The 25,441-nt window shown below is 39.0% G+C and overlaps 1 protein-coding gene across 1 annotated transcript; it reads left to right on the forward strand.

Annotated features, from left to right (window-relative positions):
* Positions 1-496: 496 nt before the first annotated feature.
* Samd9l (sterile alpha motif domain containing 9-like) lies at positions 497-20,587 on the forward strand. The gene is made up of 3 exons (XM_013026088.1): positions 497-733; positions 14,745-14,949; positions 15,774-20,587. The coding sequence occupies exon 3, from the start codon at positions 15,795-15,797 to the stop codon at positions 20,529-20,531; it is 4,737 nt and encodes a 1,578-aa protein (XP_012881542.1). The 5' UTR covers positions 497-733; positions 14,745-14,949; positions 15,774-15,794; the 3' UTR covers positions 20,532-20,587.
* Positions 20,588-25,441: the final 4,854 nt, after the last annotated feature.

Below are 25,441 nucleotides of genomic sequence, written 5' to 3' on the forward strand. Positions count from 1 at the left end.
TCTTTTTTTTTTTTTTTTTTTTTGGATAGGAATGGTTAATTGGAGAGAAAGTCTCCTGTACTTTCCTGTCCAGGTTGGTTTTGAACTGTAATCCTCAGATCTCAGCATCCTGGGTAGCTAGGTTTACAGGCATGAGGCACCAACACTTGGCTTAGACCAGGATTTTAATGTTATGTTCTTTCTGGTATTTCTGTTATAGGTTCCCCTTATTTCTTAGTTCTTATGACTTCAAAACAGATCTGAAAAACAATGCTTTATATTTTCTGGCAATTTTCTCTGATTTTATTAGTCTATTATTTTTGTGGTGCTGTGGTTTCAGCCTGAGCCTCACACATACTAGGCAAGCACTCTACCAATGATCTACAATCCTAACCCTAAAAAATGCACATATCCTCAGAAATTCAAATAAGTATCTTCTAAAGCAAAACTGAAACTACCTGCATTTTGCTTGCTCATTCTGCTTCTACAGCCAAAGCCCCTTCCACATTCAGCCGGCTCACAGGGAAGACAGAAAGCATCCCCGCCTAAGGGCTTAGTTTTGTTGGGTTTTGGGGGATTTTTGGTTGTTGTTGTTTTTTGGTCTGTGTGTGTGTGTGTGTGTGTGTGTGTGTGTGTGTTTTAAAAGATCTTTAGACTCATATGTCACACGGCCATCCAAAAAGGAAAATAAGAAGACCTAAGTTAAAATGACAAGTTTCTGATATTAAGAAAAGAAGTTTTCAAGGAAATTCTGGTAAGTTCTTAAGTAAAAATTCTTTTAAAACATTTTCATACCTGTAAACAAACAGCTATTAAAACTACTGTTGTACTTTTCTCTATAAATACATTTGTACATGAACTATCACTTGTAAAAGTACTAAAGTACTGCAGACTACTGTGAATACAGCAATATTGCATAACTTTAATCTACGTTAACTTGTAAATATGTATAACTGATATTAACTTGTAAATGCTTTGCTAAAAATGGAATGTGATTAGGATGCTGAGCATGAACTTTTGGAGAGTGAGAGGGTTTCTGGTTGTGACCAGTTGGTGATGGGAAAGGGGACAGAGGAGCAAGGCAAAATGGGCCATGAATTTCAGCATGAAGGATTATAACAGAGGCTGAAGTCCAGAATAATTATGCAAGATTTGTCCCCTTTAATAAGATAATATAAAAAAGTGTTGTTTTTCATCAAAGATAATGCTCTCCAGAGGCTAGCTATTCTTCTATTTAAATCTTTTATTCATAGCCATCTCATCTGGCAATCTAATTGAAAACTTCGTTTAAGTGTCAGGGTACTTCAGGAAAACAAAACTAATTTGCTGGTATGTGGTTTCACTTCCTCAGACCAGACGCTGGTGGGAGGGTGTGTGGAGCCTTCCAGGGCCCAAGCTAAAGATCTCAAACCTCTTTGCTATGCCAATAACTCTAAGAGCCCTTCAGAGCAGAGCAGCTCCTCAGAGCACAGAGATCTAGAGTGCTTCTAAGGAACCCCTCAGACAGAGGTGGGCCCCAGTGCTTGCCCTGGAAAGCTTTGCTGACTTGGTATTTTTTAACACTAAAGAAAGAAAACTGAAGTGTTCCCTTGTTATGACATCCTGTAGCTCTTTCGTCAATAATCAACCTTGATAATAATAACATTTATTTCATACTTGTTTAAAAACAGGAAGTTAGGGGCCTCTAGTAAATTAAGAGTCCTGTTAAGTAGCAATTTACTTAGTTACAACTTTATGCGTTCAGATGCTCCTAAAGTTCATGAATTGTAAACTATTTTTTAAAAGCTTTATGAAATATCCTATGCTCATATTGCTATAATGTTAGAGGGGACAGGTTGAAAAATCTTTAACACTATAGTAGATCTAAGGGTATTGTTGAAGAGGTTAACATACTGAGCCAAGATATTACCAAGTTTTCTATTTAAAAGAACAGACTCTAGATTCAGTGACTAAATATTAGTGTGTCTATCTGAGAGGAATATTTCTGTCTCCCTGGTATCTACTGACAGAATATGAACAAACGTGATACAGAGCTGTTTCCTATTACAAGGTACCAAGTTTATGTTACAGCAAGTCCTGCCCTAGACAGATAAAGAATGAGTCACCAGCAACAGGAGGCCAAAGAGCCATTTTAAAGGGGCAAGGGGCTGCAGAGAGACAGTCCTGAAGTGATACTTCATTCTAGATCATTGGGTTTTATTAGAATCTGTGTTCACTGGCTAATGCAAAAGAAAAGTCTGGAGTCCATCCTCTCTTTGGATAAACAGAGAGAGGGTGATGTTAAATTGCTGGAAGAGGACTCTGGATAAAAGAAGATGTTTCAGGACATCAGAAAAGCTCAACTTCTGGAGCAAAGGCAGAGGTACTGCAGCAGTATTGAGAGTTTACTGAGGACTTCTGGTGGAGGGTTCCCCTCTCTCTTGATTTTATCATATGAAGGGATTTTTGTATGGCCTGGTTTGGAGTCTGAGTGACACAGCATAAAAGTGAGATAGTATGTTGTGGAAATTGTTATTTATTCACTTTCCTTTCCTCGACAAAATTTCCTACGCATTTTTTAAAATATTTTTTGTTTTTGCCAGCCATGGGGCCTGAACTCTGGGCCTGGGCACTGTCCCTCAGTTCTTCAGCTCAAGGCTAGTGCTCTAGCACTTGAGCCACAGCGCCACATCTGGCTTTTTCTGCTTATGTGGTGCTGAGGAATCGAACCCAGGGCCTCATGCATGCAAGGCAAGCACTCTACCACTGAGCCACCTTCATAGCCCTTCCTACACATTTTTATAACCAGTTGATAGAATCTGGAGTTAGTTCTGGCCTACTGAGTGGCATAGCAAAGAGATTTCTTCGGATTTGGGGTTTCAGCCAAGTAAAATAATGACACCAGTAGAAAAAGGAAGGTCTTTTGACCATAACCTACCCATTATTTATTCTTATTTGGCAAACATCAGGTGACAGGAGCAAAGGTACACTGCTCACTATAGTTACGCAATCATTTTTGCTTTATACAAGTTGTAAACATATTTAAGTGGATAACTCTTTGTTGAAAAGACATTCATTTTGATATATACTCTCCAAGTTAGGACAAAAGAAAGCTCAAGTAATTTCTATTATGCCATCATCATACAACAAACTAAATTAGTATATGTTATTTTGATAACATGTTGCCATGTTTTTTAAAGACTTTATTTAGGTGTGGCTAAAAAGATCTTTATCTGAAATAACATTAAAGAATAGAAGTTGACCAAATTAAGTTTTGTTTACAATTGTGCTGGCCATTTATAAGAGAAAAAAGGTGAAAATTGTAATTCTTCTTGTCAAAACACCAACAAAAACAACACCAATAGTTAATTTTAAATAATCAACAAGTTATATGATAGAGACAGAATTTACAATAATTAGTTTTCATAGCATTTGTTTTAGTTCAACTTAAGGCTGATAAATTAAAGGTAACAGATGACACTTCAAAGTAAATACAAATCATTTAAATATTTTACAATTTTATTCTTTTATAAACTTCAAGTTTTCCTGAAATTTAGATCAAAGTTTACAAAACAGGCAGCCTTTAGAATATACTGCTTGGCAGGTAGAATGGATTTGAATTTGCAGTAAGGAAATCCCTTCAGGAAAGCCATACTTGACCACAGTCTTCACATATCAGCTTCTCATACTAATACTTGCTCCGCATGAGACTTACTATAAACCCCACATTCATCCATAAAAATTGCACATGGAAGGCAGGCGCCAATAGCTCACATATGTAATCCTAGCTACTCAGGAGGCTGATATCTGACGACCACAGTTAAGAGCCAGCCCTGCATAGAATTCCATCTTGTGTATATACCACATTTTCTTTATCCATTCATCTACTGAGGGACATCTGGGTTGGTTCCAGATCTTAGCTATAGTAAATAATGCTGCAATAAACATAGTTGTGCTAGTAGCTTTAGTGTGGTCTTGTTTGTAAGCATTTGGGTAAATGCCCAAAAGTGGGATTGCTGGGTCATAGGGGAGCTCTATGTGGAGTCTTTTGAGGAACCTCCATACTACTTTCCAAAGTGGTTGAACAAGTTTACACTCCCACCAACAATGAAGTAAGGTTCCCTTCTGTCCACATCCCCTCCAGCATCTGTTGTTATTAGAGTTCTTGATTTTTGCCATTCTAACTGGGGTGAGGTGGTATCTCAATGTTGCTTTGATTTGCATTTCTTTTATGGCTAGGGAGGTTGAGCATTTCCTCATGTGTCTATTGGCCATCCTTCTTTCTTCTTCAGAGAAGTTTCTCTTTAAGTCTTTAGCCCACTTATTTATTGGGCAGTTGTTTCTTTGAGGATTTGTTGTTGGGGGATTTAATTTTTTGAGTTCCAAGTATATTTTAGATATGAGACCCTTGTCCTTTGTATGGCTAGTAAAGATCTTTTCCCAATCCGTGGGCTTTCTATTGATCTTGCTAGCTATGTCGTTCGCCATGCAGAAGCTCTGCAACTTCATGCAATCCCATTTGTCCAACCTTTCTTTGATTTGTTGTGTTTCCCGGAATTCTATGCCTCCATCAGAAAGAATGACATTGCCCCATTTGTTAGGAAATGGAAAGACTTGGAAAAAATTATATTAAGTGAAGTAAGCCAAGCCCAAAGAAACATAGGTCCCATGGTTTCCCTTATTTGCAATATCTAGTATATGTATGAGTCAAGCAGAAAAGTTCAGATAAGGTGATGTTAGGAAAATGAACCCTAAGATATGTATTTAAATGTTTTTTTTTCTTTCAAGCATTTGTTTCTAACGCATTTATAAGATTATTTCTTTGTTGCTTTGTATGTCCCTCCCCCACAGTATAAAACCTGCTTTCACTGTATTTGATGTCGGTATAATTTGTGGAGGGGAAGGGGAAAAACAAGTCGTTTAAATAAGGATACAGGTGGACCCGTTGCAACAATGAGAAGTACAAGTTGTCATGTTGAAACGAACTTTACAACTTTGGGGGTGGGGGTGGGGGGCTGAGGCTGGGAAGGGATGTGAAGGGGAAACAAAGGAGGAGGCTACAATGCTTGATAAGAAATGTACTCATTATCTTGCCCAAGTAACCCCTCTGTACAGTATTTTCACAATAAAAAATGAAAAAAACCATAAAAGATGCAAGAGAACATGCTGTGTTTTCACCCTCAGACATATATTCTGTTATATTCTGTTAGGGTATTTTTCTGTCATACCTTTTTGAAATAGTATTAAAGCTATCAAATGACCTATGCTTCTCTATATTGAAGGTCAAGATTAAACTCTGGATTTCACATAAAAAAAAAAGCCAGCCCGGGCAGGAAATTCCATGAAACCCTTTTTTTTTCGGGGGGTCCGGTTGTGGGGCCTGAACTCTGGGCCTGGGCGCTGTACCTCAGCTCTTCAGCTCAAGACTAGCGCTCTACCACTTGAGCCACAGTGCCATTAACGGCTTTTTTCTTTTTTCTTTTGTGGTGCTGAGGAATCGAACGCAGGGCCTCAGGCATGCAAGGCAAGCGCTCTACCACTGAGCCACCTTCCTAGCCCCTCCATGAAACTCTTATCTCCAATTAACCACCAGAAAACTGAAAGTGATGCCGTGGTTCAAGTGGTAAAGCGCTTTCCTTGAGCTGAAGAACTCAGGGACAGCATCTAGCCCCAAAGTTCAAGCCCCACAACTGACAAAAAAAAAAAAATACACATAGAGCACAAATTCAAAACTTGATGATAAATCTTACAAGTTGTACCGCTCACTTGGGGAAAAAAAAACAACCAAAAGTTTTCCTTTTTATAATATTTCTTTACATAAAAGATTTCATATATGTATATATTAGAAATAATACTGTTATGAGTGACCTGAAATCTGAACTAGACAAATTCTTCACAGAAAATATTGTATATTGATTTTACTATACAACTCTCCACTCTCAAATAGTTGCTTTCAACTTTATCCATGTAAAAGCAACCAAAAAATTCTCAAATGTTTGAGTGGGAAAAAAAATGACAATTATATAACTTATTATATTTTAAAATGTTAAAGATCAATAATAGCAAAAGAGAAGTGAGGGAGCTATGAGGAAAGAGGGAGCTATTCCTACAAGCTGGGAGAGATAGGATGGTCCTAGGACCAAGTGGGAATGGTGGCAGATTATCAGATGCTGAATATACGTTAGCCAGCACACAATATGCTCCACATTGAATACAGAATAAAGAAAGAGAGAAAAAGCTTGCCTAAATGCTTGAATGCTTATTTACCTTATGAAAAAGATTTAAGCGTAAGAGACAAGTACCCCTTTCACTATTTTTCAAAGTTTTCTTCCCATCTGAAAATGTTTGGAATAAAACGTTAAGAGAGAAATCTACACCATAAATACTTTCTAAGCAGCAATCCAGTCAACAGCATTTTTATTTGCAATGATGTTGGTTTTTGTTGTTTTCCTCACATTTGGTTGTTTTGTTGTTGTTTTTGTTTTGGGGGGTTTTGTTTTTGTTTTTGTTTTTTTGTTTTTTGTTTTTTGGTCGTGGGGCCTGAACTCTGGGCCTGGGTGCTGTCCCTTAGCTCTTCAGCTCAAGGCTAGCGTTCTACCATTTGAGCCAGCTTTTTCTGCTTATGTGATGCTGGAGAATCAAACCCAGGGCTTTATACATGCAAGGCAAGCACTCTACCACTGGACTACCTTCCCAGCCCATTTGGTTGTTTTTTTTGGGGTTTTTTTTGGGTCTGGTCGTGGGGCCTGAACTCTGGGCCTGGGCACTATCCCTCAGCTCTTCAGCTCAAGGCTAGCGCTCTACCACTTGAGCCCCAGCGCCACTTCCGGCTTTTTCTTTTTGCTTATGTAGTGCTGAGGAATTGAACCCAGGGCCTCAAGCATGCAAGGCAAGCGCTCTACCACTGAGCCACCAACAGACTCTCAATAAATATCTTCTTCAGCATACTGAACAAGAATGACTCTTCTGCCTGCATCTCTACTTTCACACTGACACACCGACATGACTTGATGTTCTCAAGCAAATGCAATTACTCTAAAATTTCCCAATCAGAGAACCTCATAAAGACATATTGCAAATTTCTAAAATACAAAGTTTTCAGAAAGTTCAGGTAAGTTTCTAATTATTGTCTTATGTAGCCAACTCTTTTTAAAAGATATTTTTAAAAAACTGATTCCAAAAGCTAAAGTAGACCTTTTAATATGAATATACTTTTTTCAAAAAGAAATATATTTAATTTTAAGAAAAAGTTTCTCCACCTCACCATGACTACAAAAAATATACAGTGAATTCAGACAACTTTAGAGCCACATTCCCAGCCCTTAATTTGCTTTTAAAAAAGAAAACAGTGGTCAGCAAGTATGCCGAGTGAGCATAGATAATATTTCTGAAGACACAGATAAAATGTAGACTAACATACTGAACCAGAGAGAAAACTGCAGACTCTGTCAATATAACCTCAGATAATACCAAAAGTTTGTACCTAATTAAGGCGCGAAAACCTTCAAACATTGAATCATCATTTTATTGAAGATTTTCCTTCACAAGTATTCTGTGCAGGAACTATGTGGGAAAAAATGAAAGGTGCGGTTCAGGAAAATGAAACTGTTTTGTTTCATCTCTGCTGAGTAACAACACAGGGTGGGGCCTCCTGGGCTTCAGCCAGGCTGCTGGTGGGGTGAACTGCACCGCAGAACTGAGGCAGTGGCTAAGGTTTGGCACCCTGAGATCAGGTATGCACCAGAGTCTATGACACTATTCTGATCTTTCATGTCCAGCCCCAAAGAAAGGAAATGAAAGTCACTAGAGAACAGATCCTGAAATTAAGTACTAATAAGCAAACAGAGTGTCAGGATTACTCCATTTGCCTGAGGAGAAGGAGGAGGACAAACACTCCAACCAGCTGTAAGTTGCTCATAATTAGATATGCAGATTTCACATGAATTTCCTTTGAAGAAGCTGAAAGAAAAGAACACAACAACCAAGACAATACTGGCTCTCATCTAGTTCCCCTCTATTATGACCTACTTTACATAATGATAGAGGTTTCCTGATTACAATTCCTTCCCCTTTATGCACACTACCTAGCTTCTTGCTAAACATCAGGGACCCTTGTGTTTAAAAATAGGTACTTAACAGTTCAGGATTTAAAGCTGAAGACATGGAAAAAGCAAAAAAATATTAAAATTTTGGGCCCAAGTCATTTGACACTTGAACTAAATGCATAGCTCCTGACAAATTTGGAGCAGACACTGAGGGCAAAAGTCAAGTGATATCAGCAATAGCTAATAGGCAGCCTGGTGCAGCAATGTGATATTTGAGAAGCAGCAAGGCAACTCGGTGTCTGCAGTAAAGTGAGTAGGAGTACTTAGGCCATAAACATAGTGAGGTGGAAGATCCATGTAGGACTTTACTTAGCAACTTTAGCTTCCCTTCCAAGAGAAATGAGAAACCATGGGAAGATTTGGAACAGTGACATGACTCTACTGATATTTGAACAGAAACACATAGGTAGCTAGTTTGAAAGTAGAATGAATAGAATAGGAAGTAGGGGCAAAGCCAGTGTCAGAGAAACCAGGTAACAAATTATTAAAAGAATCTAAAGATAAGATGATGGCTAAGACCAGCATGGTGGCAATAGAGCTGTAAGACATGGTATAATGGTAGGTATACCATGAAGGGGAGGTTGAAAGTATTTGCGGCTACATCAGATATGAAGTATCAAAGAAAGGAATCTGTCTAAGATACCCTTAAGGGTTTTTTTTTGGGGGGGGGTGCCTTGAACAATTGGAAATTTTCATTTAATTGATGAGATTGTGGGGTTGGATGGGGCAGATTGTCAGGAGGTGGATTGTGGCCATATTCGATTTCTGAGGATTGTTAAATATTCAGGTAGACATAGATAAGATAGATATATGGTCATTCTAAAAGAAGCCAGGACTGATGATATTTAATTTGAAGTTATGGGTCCAGAGACTGTATTTTCAAGATGAATAAGATTTATACAGAGAAACTCTAGTTAGAAAAGGAAAATGCAGCAATGGATCTTGAGAAAACCAAGAAGATCCATATAGAAAAAAGAGGAAAGGAAGAGAATGTGGTGGCCCAAAAGCCTGAGAGGGTGACAGAGATGAGAACAATAATTTATTTCAAATAGACTTTTATGTCAAGCATACTTTGTCTTGCTTTGCTTTGTTTTAAATCAATGCCAACTATAGTTTTAGTGGAATATTGAGGTCAAAGACAGGTTGGAATAAGTTATGTGAGTGTGTGTGTGTGTGTGTGTGTGTGTGTGTGTGTATACACGCGTGGGCATTTACCAGTATGGGGGTTGAGCTCAAGCCTTCCACTCTTTTTCAACTTGCTTGGTCACAGCTGGCACTCTACCAGTTGAGAGACACCTCCAGACTGCCGTTTTTTGTTTGTTTGTTTTTATCGGTCATGGGGCTTGAACTCTGGGCCTGGGCGCTGTCCCTCAGCTCTTCAGCTCAAGGCAAGCGCTCTACCACTTGAGCCACAGAGCCACTTCCGGTTTTCTGGTGGTTTATTGGAGATAGGAGTCTCACGATCTTTCCTGCCTGGGCTGGCTTTGAACCATGATCCTCAGATCTCAGCCTCCTGAGTAGCTAGGATTACAGGCGTGAGCCACCAGCGCCCAGCCAGACGACTGCCGTTTTGCTGGTTAATTGGAGATGGAATCTCTTGGACCTTTGTTCTGGGGCTGGCTTTGAACTGCCATCCCTCCTGAGCAACTAGGATTACAGGCCTGAGCTACCAGTGGCCAACATGAAGTAAGTTCTAAAGGGGAATGGAAGGAGAAAAACAAAGACAAGCAAAAAGAGACAGCTGAACTGTGAAGAAAGGCAGAAACACAGAGTTCGGAGATAATGAAGGCATTCATCTAATGAAAAAAATGTCATATATTTGTCTGCTGAAAGGGAAGATCCAGTAGACTGAAAAAGCCAGAGCCTAGGCAGAGAATCTCTAGAATTATCTCTTGAGTAGATGAGAGGGTAGGAGGGCAGGTACTAGAAGAGAAGCCAAGCTCACTGTGTCTGTGTACAGTCTATTCAGAGAACAGAAACTCCAAATACATGGATGCAGTAACAGAAGAAAAGTCAAGAAGCAGGCCAGGAGATCAGGGCATTCTCTGCACTGTTTTACTTCTGCAGGTTAGGGAGCAAGAGCACAGCCGGAAGTGACCAAGGTGAGGAGGTGTTGGGAAGTAGGGAGATGACAATGGGAGAGAAAGGGTCAAATACTCACTTAAGAGAGTGATATGGTAAATGGAGCAGAGAAACACAACCGGACAAGTGGCAACATGAAGGCCAGACCAGTCAGGCTATGGAGAATCATTGTCCAGACACATACGGACAGCCAATGGAATGGGTTTAACCACTATAGTTTACCTAAAGCAGTTGGATGGAAGAGGAAAAAGTGATGCTTATAGTGAATGGCTAAACAAAATTAAGACATTCAAAGGAGAAAAGTGAAGAAAAGAGGGGATAGAGAGAGGAAAGAACTGAAGAAATAGTCATGTTTGAGCACCTAATAGAGTTAGCATGAAGCCAGAGAGATGGTAGAATTTGGGACAATGATTATGAGGTACTTGCTTATTATTACCTGGAGTGGTCCTGGTAATACGACTCTCTAGTTTTTAGGGCTGCCATTACAAAGTATCACAGATAGAGCAACTTCGACGACCAGAATGTACTGTCAGAATCCTGGAGCTAGAAGTCCAAGGTTAAAAGACTGAGAGCAGGAAGCTCTTCCACGCCCCTCATCTAGAGGTGTGCTAGCAATCTATGACAATCCTAGACTTCTAGAACACAATCTTGTCTCTGTCTTTATGTCCACATGCTGCTCCCCCTGGGCCCAGATTTCTCCTTTTCATAACAACTACAGAGTCTAGGAGGGACTGGGAGAGAGTAAGAGAAGAGAAGACACTGTATGAAAGGAAATGTACTCATTACCTGATGCATGTAATTACAATCCCTCTCTAAACCACCTTTATAATAACAATAAATTAAAAGAATGCCTGGGTCTACCTTAGTGAAATGTTGACAGCTAGTGACATTGACTATAGCCTTGGTCTCCAGATAAGGTCATATTCTGAAGTACTAGAGGTTAGTACTTGAGCACATATTCAGGAGGGCAGAATCCAATTCAACAGTGACAATAAGGTTGGATATGAGCATGGGAGCAGAGACAGGTTAAGGCAGAGATCATTGAACAAGATGAAGTCACTTGCTTGGCAGGCCAGTGTGTTTAAAGGATCAATTACAAGTCTATTGAACCACCAATAATTATGACAGAAATAGTATCCCTTTAGGTGCCTACAAAAAAATCTGTTGTCATGGTGGAACAAGCCTATAATCTTGGTAATCTTAGTAATTGGGAGACTAAGGCATGAGAATCTCAACTTCAATACCAGACCTTGTCTCATAAGCAAAAAAAAGTATAAAAATTATGCACTCAGAAATTCTTAATTTATGAATTAGTTTGTTTGGTTTTGGTTTTGTTTTTTTGGTCGGTCGTGGAGCTTGAACTCTGGGCTTGGGCGCTGTCCCTCAGCTCTTCAGCTCAAGGCTAGTGCTCTACTACTTGAGCCACAGCGCCACTTCCGGTTTTCTAGTGGTTTATTGGAAGTAAGAGTCTCACAGATTTTCCTTGCCCGGGCTGGCTTTGAACCGTGATCCTCAGATCTCAGCCTCCTGAGTAGCTAGAATTACATACAGGCGTGAGCCACTGGCACCCAGATAATTGATGAATTTTTTTTGCAATGCTGGGATTTGAACTCAGAGCTTTGTGCTTCCCAGGCCAGCACTCTGCCCATTCAGCTATACTTCTGCTTGCTTTTGTTCTACTTATTTGTTTGTGAGTGCTGGAACTGGTGTTTGAATTTGGGCCCTGGGTGCTGTCCCTTAGCTTTTTAACTCAGGACTGGTACTCTACCTCTTAAGCCACAGTTCCACTTCAGTTCCACATTTCCAAGTTCCACTTGGTTGTTAATTAGAGATAAGAGTCTCATCGATTTTCCTTCCTGGGCTGGCTTTGAACTGTTATCCTCAGATCTCAGCTTCCAATGTAGCTGAATTACAGGAATGAGCCATCAGTGCTTGGCTATTTTAGTTATTTTTTAGATGAAGTTTCATTTTTTTGCCCAGGCTAACATGGACCTCAGTTCCTTATGTCTGCTTCAAGTATAGCTGGGATGACAAGCATGCACCACCATGCCCAGCTTTTTCTATTGAAATGGGATCTCGAATTTTTTGTCTCTGCTGGCCTTGAACCATAATCTTCCCAATTTCTGCCTCCTGAGTAGCTAGGCCTATTGGCACTCAGCTTAATACCTGAAGTATTTCAAAGTTTAAAGTAATATTGCATGCCCCTCAGTAGATGAATGGATCAAGAAAATATGGTATATATATGCAATGAAATTCTATGCCTCCATCAGAAAGAATGACATTGCCCTATTTGTTAGGAAATGGAAAGACTTGGAAAAAATTATATTAAGTGAAGTAAGCCAAGATACATAGCTCCCATGGTTTCCCTTATTTGCAATAACTAGTATATGTCTAGGACAAGCAGAAGAGGTCAAAGGCTATGTACATATGACCATATAAGATGATGCTAAGTGAAATGAAGCCCATGATAGGGACACAGGAGGTTTTTTTTCTTTCTTGCTGTTACTTTTAATGTATTTATAATGTGCTATGTGATTTTTTTGTTTCTTTCGTATGTTCTTCCTCCATGGTACAACCTGTTTTCACTGTATTTGATTCCCATGCCTGCATCTTGTATGTACATTTACCTGATTCGGGGAGGGGAATAACAAAATGCTAACATAAGGGTACAGGTTGACTCATTGTAACAATGAGATGTACAAGACACTATGTTGAAACAAACTCTACAATTTCAGGAGTGCAGGGAGCGAGTAGAGGAGGTGGGGAGGGAAGGGATGGTAGGAGAAAAACAAAGGAGGTAACAATACTCAATAGGAAATGTACTCATTACCTTACTCATGTGACTGTAACCCTCCATACAGTATCTTTACAATAAAAATATATACTAAAAAATAAAGTAATATTGCAGTCACATTTTTAATATTTCACATTAAATGAGAGTAGTCATTTTTTCAGTTCAACTTTTTCTCCAAAATGACTTCAAGAAAACCTTTCATTGGAAATTTAATAACTGGCTATACTTTCAGGTCTACCTGATTCTTGTAAGGCAGTATTCCTCCCTTGGTCTAACCCAAGATGACACTTAGGACCTCTGCAAAACAGATAGGAAGACTGGGGATGGAACTCCCAGGGCCCCAAGTTACAAGAGCCAGCTACTGGTCTGCCTCTCTCTGCCTAGCGGTACTTGCAAGCAGGCCAAAACACTGGCTCTGGACACAGAAAGTACCACCTGCTGCTGGAGCACATACATTGTAATACCTTAGACCTTTACCAAACACACCTGTGAAGGGACAGCCAGCGAGACTATTACTTATTCCCAGCCATATGCCCCTGTTCACATATCTCAGCCCGACATCACTCCTTCTGACTTACACAAAGCACTTATCACAATTTGTCATTTGAAAGTTTTTGAGTGTGAACTTGTGACTTTTTAGGTTTTTTTATTTTCTAATGGACTATGAGTATCGTGAAAGAACTGCGCATCTGTTTGGGTCACAATTTTTTTTTTCTTAAGCGTGATGCTTGGTATCTAATAGGCACTAAATATTTGTTGAATGGATGAAAAAGGACTCTGTTTGGGGTCAGATAGTACTTATCTCTGGTGACAATATATGTACTAATTATTTTGGAACCTTTACACGACATTGGAATGAAGTTGATCATGTTTAGAAGACTCATTATGTCAGTTACTCATAGTTCTACTAATTTACTGGGGATTAATTATGACCCATAGATGGAAGTCACCAGTAATTAAGAGAATTCAAGACACTAAGACTGCCAGGAAAAATTTTATCAAGGTATGTGGAAACTAATATACCCCAAACATTCTGGTGTAAATATTGTATTTATACCATGAATAAGTAATGTCAAATTTTTTCTCTGGCCAATCACAGAGCTGCAGGCTAAAACACCAGTTTTCTCATTGGTTCTCCTTGTTTGGCTTTGAGAAGATGATGTGGGTGAGTTTTATAAGAAATGTCAAACGTAGTTGGGTGTGGGTCACATTTACAATTTGACTGGCCTTTGGGTCTGGCTGGTTACCATTAGTTGTTTTTGTTTTGTTTTGTTATGGGGTGCGTGTGTGTGTGTGTGTGTGTGTGTGTGTGTGTGTGTGTGTGTGTGTGTAGAAACTAGCTTCCTTCTTTTTTTATTTCAAAAGTTGCAAATTTCTGCCAGGTACTGGTGACTTGCTTGTAATCCTAGCTACTCAGGAGGTTGAGATCCGAGGATCATGGTTTGAAGCCAACTGAGGTAGGAAAGTCCATGAGACTATCATTTGTCTCCAAGGAACTATAGAAAAAGCTGGAAGAACAGCTGTGGCTCAAGTGATAAAGCACTTACCTTGAGCAAAAGAAAATCAGGGAGAGTACAGGGCCTCTGTATTCTCCCTGATTTCAAGCCCTAGGAGCAGCATAATTAAGTAAATAAATAAATAGTTGTAAATCTTTTAAAATATTGCCATTTTCTCTTTTTATGATTTAATCTTGATTTTTTAAAAAAATGTTTCAGTTTTGATAGTTTCTACTTATTAAAATGCTTTCATTTTCTTGGGTTTCCCCCTACAACCAATTTATTGATTTTTTTATTACAAATTAGTAGGTCCAGTATGGAGTATGAAAATTTACATATCATGTGAGCTTCCAGTCGATGCTGCTGCTGTTGCTGGAGTCTGGAGACCACACCTTGAGAACCACTGTCCTGACTATCTTCACAACGGAATCACCCAGAAATAATCACCCAGAACTAACGCCTGAAAATATCATCCCTCCTTAAATTCCTTCAACCAATAACTTTGGAATCTCAGGTATAATGCTCCGTATGATTCTCCTGTTTAGCCAATACTGAGAATACCTGTATTAAGCATCCCAAATAGTCCTTGCAATCTGGCAGAGTCCAGATAGTGGGCTCTTCATCAATCTCATACCAATAATTCAGGTACAAGTAGTTTTAACACAGGATTAAAACACATTTTACTTTTCCTACGTATTTTTAGGTAGAAAAGACAAGCTTGACATACAGCTAATGTCTTTTGTAGTCTCTAGTAGCCACAAGAATTAGGTAACTTGGTTAATTATTTACTGTCATATCCCTGAAGCTGTAGCCTTGTGGACCAGGAGCTAGAGTTCCAAAATATAGTAAGTGATGATTACACATTTTCTTTGTTACTATATAACAAAACAGGCCAGATGCCAAGATATGGATGGGGTCTCCTTTCCCTACTTGACTTTCACCTTTACTTACCTACAGTTCTAAAGTTTATTTGCAATATTCTGCTATGGAGACTGATTTGTGATGCTTTTAACATTTTATTTTTAAATTATGAAAATTCCACTTCTACCAAGTCAAGCCTAAAAAACTATCATTAAAAAAAGTATGTGTTACCTAGTTAGAAGGTACTGCTTACTTCATAGCCTACAAATGCCTGGGGAAATAGGACATGAATTAAGACTATAAAACTGTTCAGAAATAAAAAAATAAAAAAACTGTTCAGAGTAAAAATAATGCAGGTTTCAGTTAACCCTGAAAAATATTCAGCCTATATGCTATGTATGAGATAATATACATAATAGCTAAGTGATTTCAATGATAAAGTATAATGTTAAAATATTAAATGTATTTTTTTCCAAGGAGTAAATTTAAAGCTTTGGCATGAACGAACAAGTAAATCTACCTGAAAGGATCAAAGACTGGACCAAAGAACAGGTCAAGAAATGGGTAACTGAAGACCTGAAGATTGATGAGAAATATGGGCAAATATTATTCAATGAAGAAGTAACAGGGTTAGTCCTTCAGGAATTAACTGAAAAGGATCTTAAAGACATGGGGATACCACGTGGTCCATCACTTCTGATAAAACGCACATATAACAAATTGAGTAACAGTTCCCTAGAAAGTAACAACCCAAATTCCAGACAATTCAATGATACAAAAGCCTCCAAAAAGGAACTGCAAAAAAAGTCAAAGCAGACAAAAAATGAGGAAAAATCAGTGCCATCCAATATTGAACATGATCTCAGAGAGACCAATAATACAAAAGAAAATACAGTAAGTGAAGTAGAGATTAAAGATAAGGAAAAGGATAAACCAGAAGCTGAACAATTTACTTGCATGCCATATCCATTTGATCAGTTTCATGACAGCCAACGTTACATAGAACATTATATTCTACAGCCTGAAACAGGACCACTCAATCTCATTGACCCTATACATGAGTTCAAAGCTCTCACAAACATAGAAATGGCTACAGAAGAGGATGTTAAGATGAAATTTACCAATGAAGTCTTCCGATTTGCATCTGCTTGTATGAATTCACGCACGAATGGCACCATCCATTTTGGAGTCAAGGACAAACCCCATGGAGAAATCGTTGGTGTGAAAGTTGCCAGTAAGGATGTCTTCATCGACCACTTCAATGTAATGATCAAAAAATATTTTGAAGAGAGTGAGATCCAGGAAGCCAAGAAGTGTATTCGGGAGCCAAGGTTTGTGGAAGTCCTACTGCAAAACAACACACCATCGGACAGATTTGTCATTGAAGTGGATATTATTCCCAAACATTCAGTATGCAAAGAAAAGTATTTTTACATTAAGATGCAAAATAATGCGGATAAAACATGGAAACAAGACCAAGATCATTCGCTATATGTGAGAGAAGGCGCTAGTTCTAAGAATATCCTGGCCAGTGTCAAGAAACGCGATACAGAGTTCAAAGCATTTCTAGAAAATCTAAAGTCATGGATAGCATCTAGAAAAGAGGCTGAAGAAGAATATGTGATGAAGGCATCCAAGAAGGAGAGTGAAGGACTGAAGCTAGTTAAACTTCTCATTGGAAACCGAGACTCACTGGATAACTCATACTATGACGAGTACATTCTTGTGATCAATAAATGTAATCCAAGTCAAATAAAGCACCTAGATTTTCTAAAAGAAATTAGATGGTTTGCTGTGTTAGACTTTGATCCTGAATCTCTGATGAATGGAGTTGTCAGAGCTTACAGAGAAAGCCGAGTTGCAAACCTTCACCTTCCACGTCAGTATGAAGAAAAGACAATCACCATAGGGGAGAAAATTTCTACTCTGAAACTTTTTGAGCAGCCAAGCTGGATCTTCTGCAATGGCAGATCAGATCTGCAAGATGAATCATGTAAACCTCTTGAACCACACTTATGGCAGAGAGAGAAAGCTTATGGAGTTACAAAATTGATTTCATTTCTCACAGATGAAAATGTCATGGCAAGAGGGAAATTTTTGGTGGTGTTTCTCTTACTCTCTCCAGTGGAAAGCCCAGGAGATCCATTTGCTGAAACATTCTGTGCTTTCTATCGAGCTCTGAATGGACTGGAAAACACATTGTGTATCTGTGTCGATTCACAGATTTACCAACGGTGGAAAGATTTATTACAAATGCAACTGAAAATTGCAGATGAATTGGAAAACCATAGCATCTCCACTTTAAATTTAGGGCTTGTGAACAGTACAATCCTTAAATTGAAACCAGTGACTCAGTCATCAAGAAGGTTTTTACCCTCTCATGGCTCTTCTTCAGTTATCCTAGAGAAAATGGAAGAAGATCTGCTGACAGCACTGGAGATCCTCTGTGAAAATGAGTGTAGAGACACAGACATAGAGAAAGATGAATCTAAATTCTCAGAATTTAAGAAATCAAAAGAAGAACACTTTTATCGAGGTGGTAAAGTATCTTGGTGGAACTTCTATTTTTCTTCTGAAAACTATTCTTCAGCTTTTGTGAAAAGGGACAGTTATGAAAATCTTAAGGATTTAATGCAATGCTGTGCAGAATCTCCCAAACCAGTATTTGCCAAAATCATCAACCTTTACCATCATCCAGGCTGTGGAGGTACCACATTGGCTATGCATGTTCTCTGGGACCTAAAGAAAAAATTCAGATGTGCTGTGCTAAAAAACAAAGCAACTGACTTTATAGAAATTGGAGAACAAGTAAGCAAGTTGATCACCTATAAGACTAGCCACCAGGATTGTATCCCTGTCCTTCTCCTTGTGGATGATTTTGAAGAACAGGAAAATATCTATATTCTACAGAATACCATTAATTACCTTTTAGCAGAAACTGGTTTGCACTATGAAAAGACATTGGTAATTATCTTAAACTGCATGAGATCCCAGAATCCTGAAGAAAGTGCAAAACTGGCAGATAGTATTTCACTAACATACGAACTTTCTCCTAAAGAACAAAGAGCTTTTGAGGCCAAATTGGAGGAGATTGAAAAGGAACACAAAAACTGTGAAAATTTTTATTCTTTCATGATTTTGAAAGGCAATTTTGATAAAACCTACATAGAAAATGTAGTAAGGAACATCTTGAAAGAACAGAATGTTGACAGCAAGGAAGCAGAACTCATTTCCTTCTTGGCTTTACTGAACTCATATGTTACCGATTCTACAATTTCGCTATCACAGTGTGAAATATTTTTGGGACTCACCTACACTAGCACACCCTGGAAATCTGAAAGTCTAGAAGACAGGATGGGCACCTATTCTACACTTCTAGTAAGAACAGAAGTTTCGGAACGTGGGAGATACACAGGTGTGCGCATCATTCACCCTCTGATTGCCATCTACTGTCTAAAAGAACTGGAAAAAAGCTATCACATGGACAAATGTCAAATTGCACTCAAGATTCTACGTGAGGATTTATTCTATAATTCTGGAATAGGGAGAGACAAATTCCAGGACGATGTACAAACTCTTCTGCTTACAAGACAGCGCAAGGAGTATGGAGCTGAAACAGACACTCTGTTTTCCCCATTAATTGAAGCCTTGCAGAATAAAGAAACAGAAGAGGTCTTGATGGCAGGAAACATTCGATTCCCACAAAATGTTTTCATTTGCCAAGCCTTAGCAAGACACTTCTACATTAAAGAAAAGAATTTTGACACTGCTCTGTACTGGGCAAATTTAGCCAAAAAGAAAGCACCTAAAAATTCCTATATTTCAGATACACTTGGTCAAGTCTACAAAAGTGAGATCAAATGGTGGTTGGATAAAAACAAAAACTGTAAGAACATTAATGTTAAAGATCTTGCACATCTCCTGGCATCTGCTGAAAAGGCCTCAAAAGCTTTCCAAGAATCTCAACAGCAAACTGATTGTAAAGACTATGAAACTGAAGGCTGGTCACCACAGAAGTCCCAAAGAAGATACGACACATACAATACTGCTGGTTTCTTGGGTGAAATAGAAGTTGGTCTTGACACTATCCAGATTCTTCAGCTCACTCCCCTTTTCCCCCAAGATAATGAACTATTGAAAAAAGCAATGGTAGAATTTTTATCTGGAAAGGGGAGCATTCCTCCTGATCCAAAAAATGAGTATTATTTGGCACTCAGCAAGTTCACATCTCACCTGCAAAATTTACAAGCAGATTTGAAAAGGTGTTTTGACTTTTTCATGGATTACATGGTCCTTCTAAAAACAAGGAATGCCCAGAAAGAATTCATGGAAGTCATAGTAGGCAAGAAAGTCAGCCGTGGTTTCAAGAAATACACAGAACTTTTCTGCCATTTGGATTCAAGTCTAGGACAAGGCAGAGAGAGTCAGTTACTCTTAGAAGAAAATTGTAGGAAAAAACTAGAAGCTTTGAAAGCAGATAGGTTTTCTGGACTCTTGGAATATCTTAACCCAAGTCACAAAGAGGCTGCAAATATCATGGAAAATATAGTGAATGAGTACACATTCCTATTGGACCAAAACCGAAATAAACGACTGATAAAGGAGAAACAAAATTTCATTTTGGCACACATTATCCTCCGTTGTCTAAAACCCAACTCCAAGCTCATTCAACCATTTACTGTGCTAAAAAAACAGCTTCGAGAAGTCTTACAACTTGTAGAAGTAAATCATCCACATCCATATCCTTACTTCTTAGCCTGCCTGCTATTCTGGCCAGAAAATCAAGAGCTAGATCAAGATTCTAAACTAGTGGGAAAGTATGTCTCCTCCTTGAACCGATCCTTCAGGGGGCAGTACAGGCGCATGTGCAGGTCCAAGCAGGCAAGCACACTTTTCTATCTAGGGAAGATGAAAGGTTTCAACAGTCTCGTTCACAAGGCCAAAATAGAACAGTACTTTAGGGAAGTACCAAATACACATTCACTCTGGCAGAGTGGCGATGTATGGAAAAAAAGCGAAGTCAAAGCCCTCCTGCGTCGGCTAGTTGGTCAAGCTGAAGGCAAGCTGATCTTTATAGAATATGGAACAGAGGAAAAAATAAAAATACCAGTGACCTCTGTGTATTCAGGCCTACTCTGGAGTGGGAGAAACATAGAAAGAGTGTCCTTCTACCTAGGATTTTCCATTGAAGGCCCTCTGGCATATGATATAGAAATCATTAAAGCAGATATATGAATAAGGTGATGTTAGGAAAATGAACCCTAAGATATGTATTTTAAATGTTTTTTTTCTTTCATGCATTTGTTTCTAACGCAATTATAAAATTATTTCTTTGTTGCTTTGTATGTCCCTCCCCCACAGTATAACACCTGCTTTCACTCTATTTGATGTCAGTATAATTTGTGGAAGGGAAGGGGAAAAACAAGTCATTTAAATAAGGATACAGGTGGATCTGTTGCAACAATGAGAAGTACAAGTTGTCATGTCAAAAACGAACTTTACAACTTGTGGGGGAGGGGAGGATTGGGTGGGGAGGAAGGGAGGATGGGAAGGGATGCGAAGGGTAAACAAAGGAGGAGGCTACAATGCTTGATAAGAAATGTACTCATTATCTTGCCCATGTAATTGTAACCCCTCTGTACAGTATTTTCACAATAAAAAAAGAGAAAAAAAAAAGAAATGTACTCATTATCTTGCCCATGTAATTATAACCCTCTGTATGGTATTTTCACAATAAAAAATTTTAAAAATAAAATAAAAAAGAAGATATATGAAGCTAGACCCTGGTGGCTCATGCTTATAGTCCTTGCTACGCAACTCCAATTAACCACCAGAAAAATGCAAGTAGAGCTGTGGCTCAAAGTGGTAGAGCACTAGCCTTGAGCAAAAGAGCTCCCAGATAGTCCTCAGGCTGTGAGTTCAAGCCCCACAATCAACAACAACAAAGCAAAGAAGATAAATGAATTTTAAAAACTTTATTTATATCTTGTAAAATTGCACTTCTTCTCTCCATCTTCATGGCATCTTGATGACATTATTGGCTAAACTCTAATTACAAATATTGGTTTTTCTCTCTAAATATATTGGAAACATTTATAGGACATGAAATGAGCCTACATCACAAAGGGGGACATACAATAGAGTCCATCATTCACTATTTTATATTTGTTATTTCAGACTAGCATCTAAGAAGCTTCAACTGATAGCCACTGTCATGTCATAACTGGTTAAAATCAATAAAATATGTTTTTAATGCACTTTCTGAATTATCTCTTCATTATGGACTATATTTAACTGAAGAATATGGAGGAGAAAGTTTTGCCTAAGCATCTTTTACCTCAAAGTCACAGAAGCACTCTCAAGATCCATTTACCTCATCTTGGTACCCATAAAAAAATTCTATGAGGAAGTGGTGCTGTGGCTTAAGTAGTAGAGCGCTCGCTTTGAGCTCAAAAGCTCAGGGACAGCACCCAGGCCCAGAGTTCAAGCCCCATGACAGCCAAAAAAATTCTATGAAAGCATTGAGTGTGGTGTTGGCACATACCTATAATCCAAGCACTCAGGAGGCAGGAAGAGTCTATGTTTGAGGCCACTCTGGGCTATATACAAAGACTCTATTTCAAGAAGGAAAATAATGTATAAGGTAAAAATTTTGTTTTCCACACTACCTTTAACTTTTCAGAGCACACACACACACATACACTTCTTTGAACTTCATGTCCTCTTCCTTCCAGTTCTTGCTTCTGGAAGAAGAAGAGAGCAAAAGACAAAAAAGGCCTCCTGCTGGCATTCTTTTGCACAATGTACATGTGAATTAGCTCCATTCTCCATTCTTACCTCTTGTGAAGGTGGCCTTTTCTCCACCTGGATGTTGCAGTTCATCCCTTTCTACTTTTTTCATTACAATGTTCTACTTCTTAACTTGCTCACTCTCCTCTTTCTCTTTGAGATTCTCTTATTTTCTTCCCGCATTCTATCTAGGGCTATTCTGATATGACCTTCACAACTCAGTTCAAGAGTCACTTCTACCAGGATTTCTTTGCTGATCACCCAGTCCCTGGCAGATCAGCAACAGTGCTTCCCATGTTTCAGTACCAGGAATGTCAACTTGGAGCTCATTCCCACAACTGTAACAGCTAGCACAGCCTCACACTGTGTACTAGAGCCTGCGATTTAAGCTATTACAGACTTTAAATTCCATTTTTCTTGTCACCAAGCAGTCTATGCCTTCTCAGTGTTCTGATCATCAGTATCTCTATGAAGCTGGGGAGTACTAATAAGGTCTTCAAACATGTCTGTTTCTAAAAACCATATTTGATCCAGACTCTGCTCTCGACATCTACTTCTGTCTTCTATGGTCCACAAAATATTCAAGCAGACTGTCCCAAGTAGCAACACTCTCTGAAGTGTTCCTAAGCCTGTGGAGATAGATTCATCCTCAAATTTTCTACAACTCAACCAAAACAAGACTACAGCATTCAGTAATAAATAACTAAAGACATGTCATAGTGTGACAAAATTATAATAAAAGGAGGAAGGCTGAAGGTATAGGCCAGGTGGTAGACATAAGGCCCTCAGTTCAAACCCTAGTACCGAAAGCAACAACAACAACAATAATAACAACAACAAAAATCCTTTTCTTGGCACTGATGGTTCACATCTGTAATCCTAGATAGTCAGGAGGATGAGAACTGGAGAATCTCAGTTACAAATCAACCCAAGATGAGACTCTATTTCTACTTAACCAGCAAAAAGCCAGACTGGAGACATGGCTCAGCTATGGCTGAGGCACTGTTTAACAGCTTACAGTTGTAAGCTGAGGAAGCAAGTAAGCTGAAGAAATGTGAAGCCTTAAGTGCAAGCTCTGGTACAAAGAAGGGAGGGAGGGAGGGAGGGAGGGAGGGAGGAATGGGGGGAGGGAAGTGAAGGGAGGGAGGGAAAAAAAGAAAGAGAGAGAGGAAAAGAGAGAAAGAAAGAGAGAGAAAGAGAAAGAAAAAGAAAGAAAGAGAGAGAGAGGAAGGAAGGAAGGAAGGAAGGAAGGAAGGAAGGAAGGAAGGAAGGAAGGCAGGCAGGCAGGCAGGCAGGAAGGAAGGAAGGAAGGAAGGAAGGAAGGAAGGAAGGAAGGAAGGAAGGAAAGCCAGGCACCAGTGGCTCAAGCCTGTAATCTTAGCTACTCAGGATGATCATGGTTCAAAGCCAGCCCAGGCAGGAAAGTCTGTGAAAATCTTATCTCCAATAAACCACCAGAAAACCAGAAGTGGCACTGTAGCTGAAGTGGTAGAGTGCTTGCCTTGAGCTGAAGAGCACAGGGGCAGCACCCAGGCCTAGAGTTCAAGCCTTATGACCCATAAAAATAAAAAAAAGGACAGTCAATCAAAGGTCATGTAAACCAAGGTATAAAGACTATACTCAGTCTTTCCTTGTGGCAATTATACTCACTTTGCTAGTTTCTGTTTCCTTTTGCTGCCTAATAAAGCTTTCACTTTTCCTGCCTGTCCTACTTTCCCCCTACTTCCCTCCCTCTTAATTCTTTCACCATCCTGGGCTTGGAAACCCTCTACTTACTTGAGAAATAAAATATTATTCCTTACTTGAGAAATAAAATATTATTGTAGATTATGGTTCTGATCCAAGGTCAAGAGACCTAATGTGGTGATAGCGTTATGTCAGCAGAGCCCTGAATGAGTCACATCAGAAGATAAGTGGCAAGAAGTATCACAGAGGAAGACATAGATCCACTATGGAGGCCTATTAAGATACACATCCTATCAATGGATTCACTCAAGGCAGAGTTCTAATCATCTCTTAAAGGTCTCACAAAACCCCTGCTCTTGTATCTCACAATGAAGTTTCAACTAGAATTTCTGGGGTGACACATCACATTCAAACAAAGCACTATCACATATGCATGAATGACCTAAGAGTCAGGTTGGCTCCTACTCAGGACTGAGAAGTCCACATTATAATATCTCATGAGGGATAGATAAATAAGTACATGTCAAGGAAGCAAATGCTGTAAGAGAGAGTCATTCCATGTTCTAATACAAACAATACTCCCAATATGTACTCAAAACTCAGAGCCAAATAAAGACACTGGAATAGAAAAGAATTACATTTACACTAAGCCTGGTAACTTATATATTCATTTGGAAATAACTATGACATGAACTACATACTCGGGAGGATTTATAGCCATGTGAATTTTACTTAAGGTTGCAGATTCTTCTCTTGAAAGAAGTGTAACAAGAAGGAAGGAAGTTTTTAAAAGAAACCAAAGGTCAAAGGTGTCTCCTTAAAGCTGAATAGCACTTGAGTAAATAAAGCCTAGTCATAAATCCTCTGAGACTAACTAATCTATTTTTTAACATTCTGTGGAATAGAGACTCCATTGTCCAAACATGTCCAGTCCCTGTGGGAAAGTTGGGCATGCCTGGGTGGACAGTTAACAATGTTGTATCTGCAGCTCATAGGGTCCATGCTAGTATGTGGGGGGAGTCAGCACTTCAAGGAAACTCATGTCTCCAAACGATTGAAGTTGTTCATTGGCCATACCTAGCTACAGGAATAGCCTCTGTATCTTACTGTCTTAGGAAATGCAAAGTGGCAGTTGAAATGGAAGAAAAGAAACAAGAGAAAAATGAATAATAGCTAGAGAAAGAAAAAGAAAACAATATAAGCAAGGCCTGCTCCCTCTGGTGATTCTCTGTAGCACCTTAGAACCCTGCAATCTCCATCAGTAAGAATGCTGTCAGCAAAAGCAGCCCCTTGACCTTGCCTTCCTAGACTCTAAAACTATAAGAAACAAATTTTGTTGTAAATCCTCTACTCTGTGATACTCAATTAGAGCAACAGAAAACAGAGTTAAACAATATTTAAGTGTAATCAAAAGAAAGCAAACAGCATTCCCAAGGAATCAATTAAGACAAAATGTCACACAGCTTGTTGATAGCCCGTACAACAGTACTCTCTGCAACCCTCCAAACTCTCAAGTAAAGATGTCAAATCTTTGCATTTTAAACAAATGTACCAGCAGGTGGCAAAGTTGTGATTAAGGAAAAGTGAAACAGAGAAATAATTTCTGAGATCTGGGAAATGAAACTAAAACCAAGTCCATTCTTCAGTCTTCCCTGTAACAGACACACCCT

This window comes from Dipodomys ordii, unplaced genomic scaffold, assembly GCF_000151885.1.
Source record: "Dipodomys ordii isolate 6190 unplaced genomic scaffold, Dord_2.0 Scaffold90, whole genome shotgun sequence".
Classification (NCBI taxonomy): domain Eukaryota; kingdom Metazoa; phylum Chordata; class Mammalia; order Rodentia; family Heteromyidae; genus Dipodomys; species Dipodomys ordii.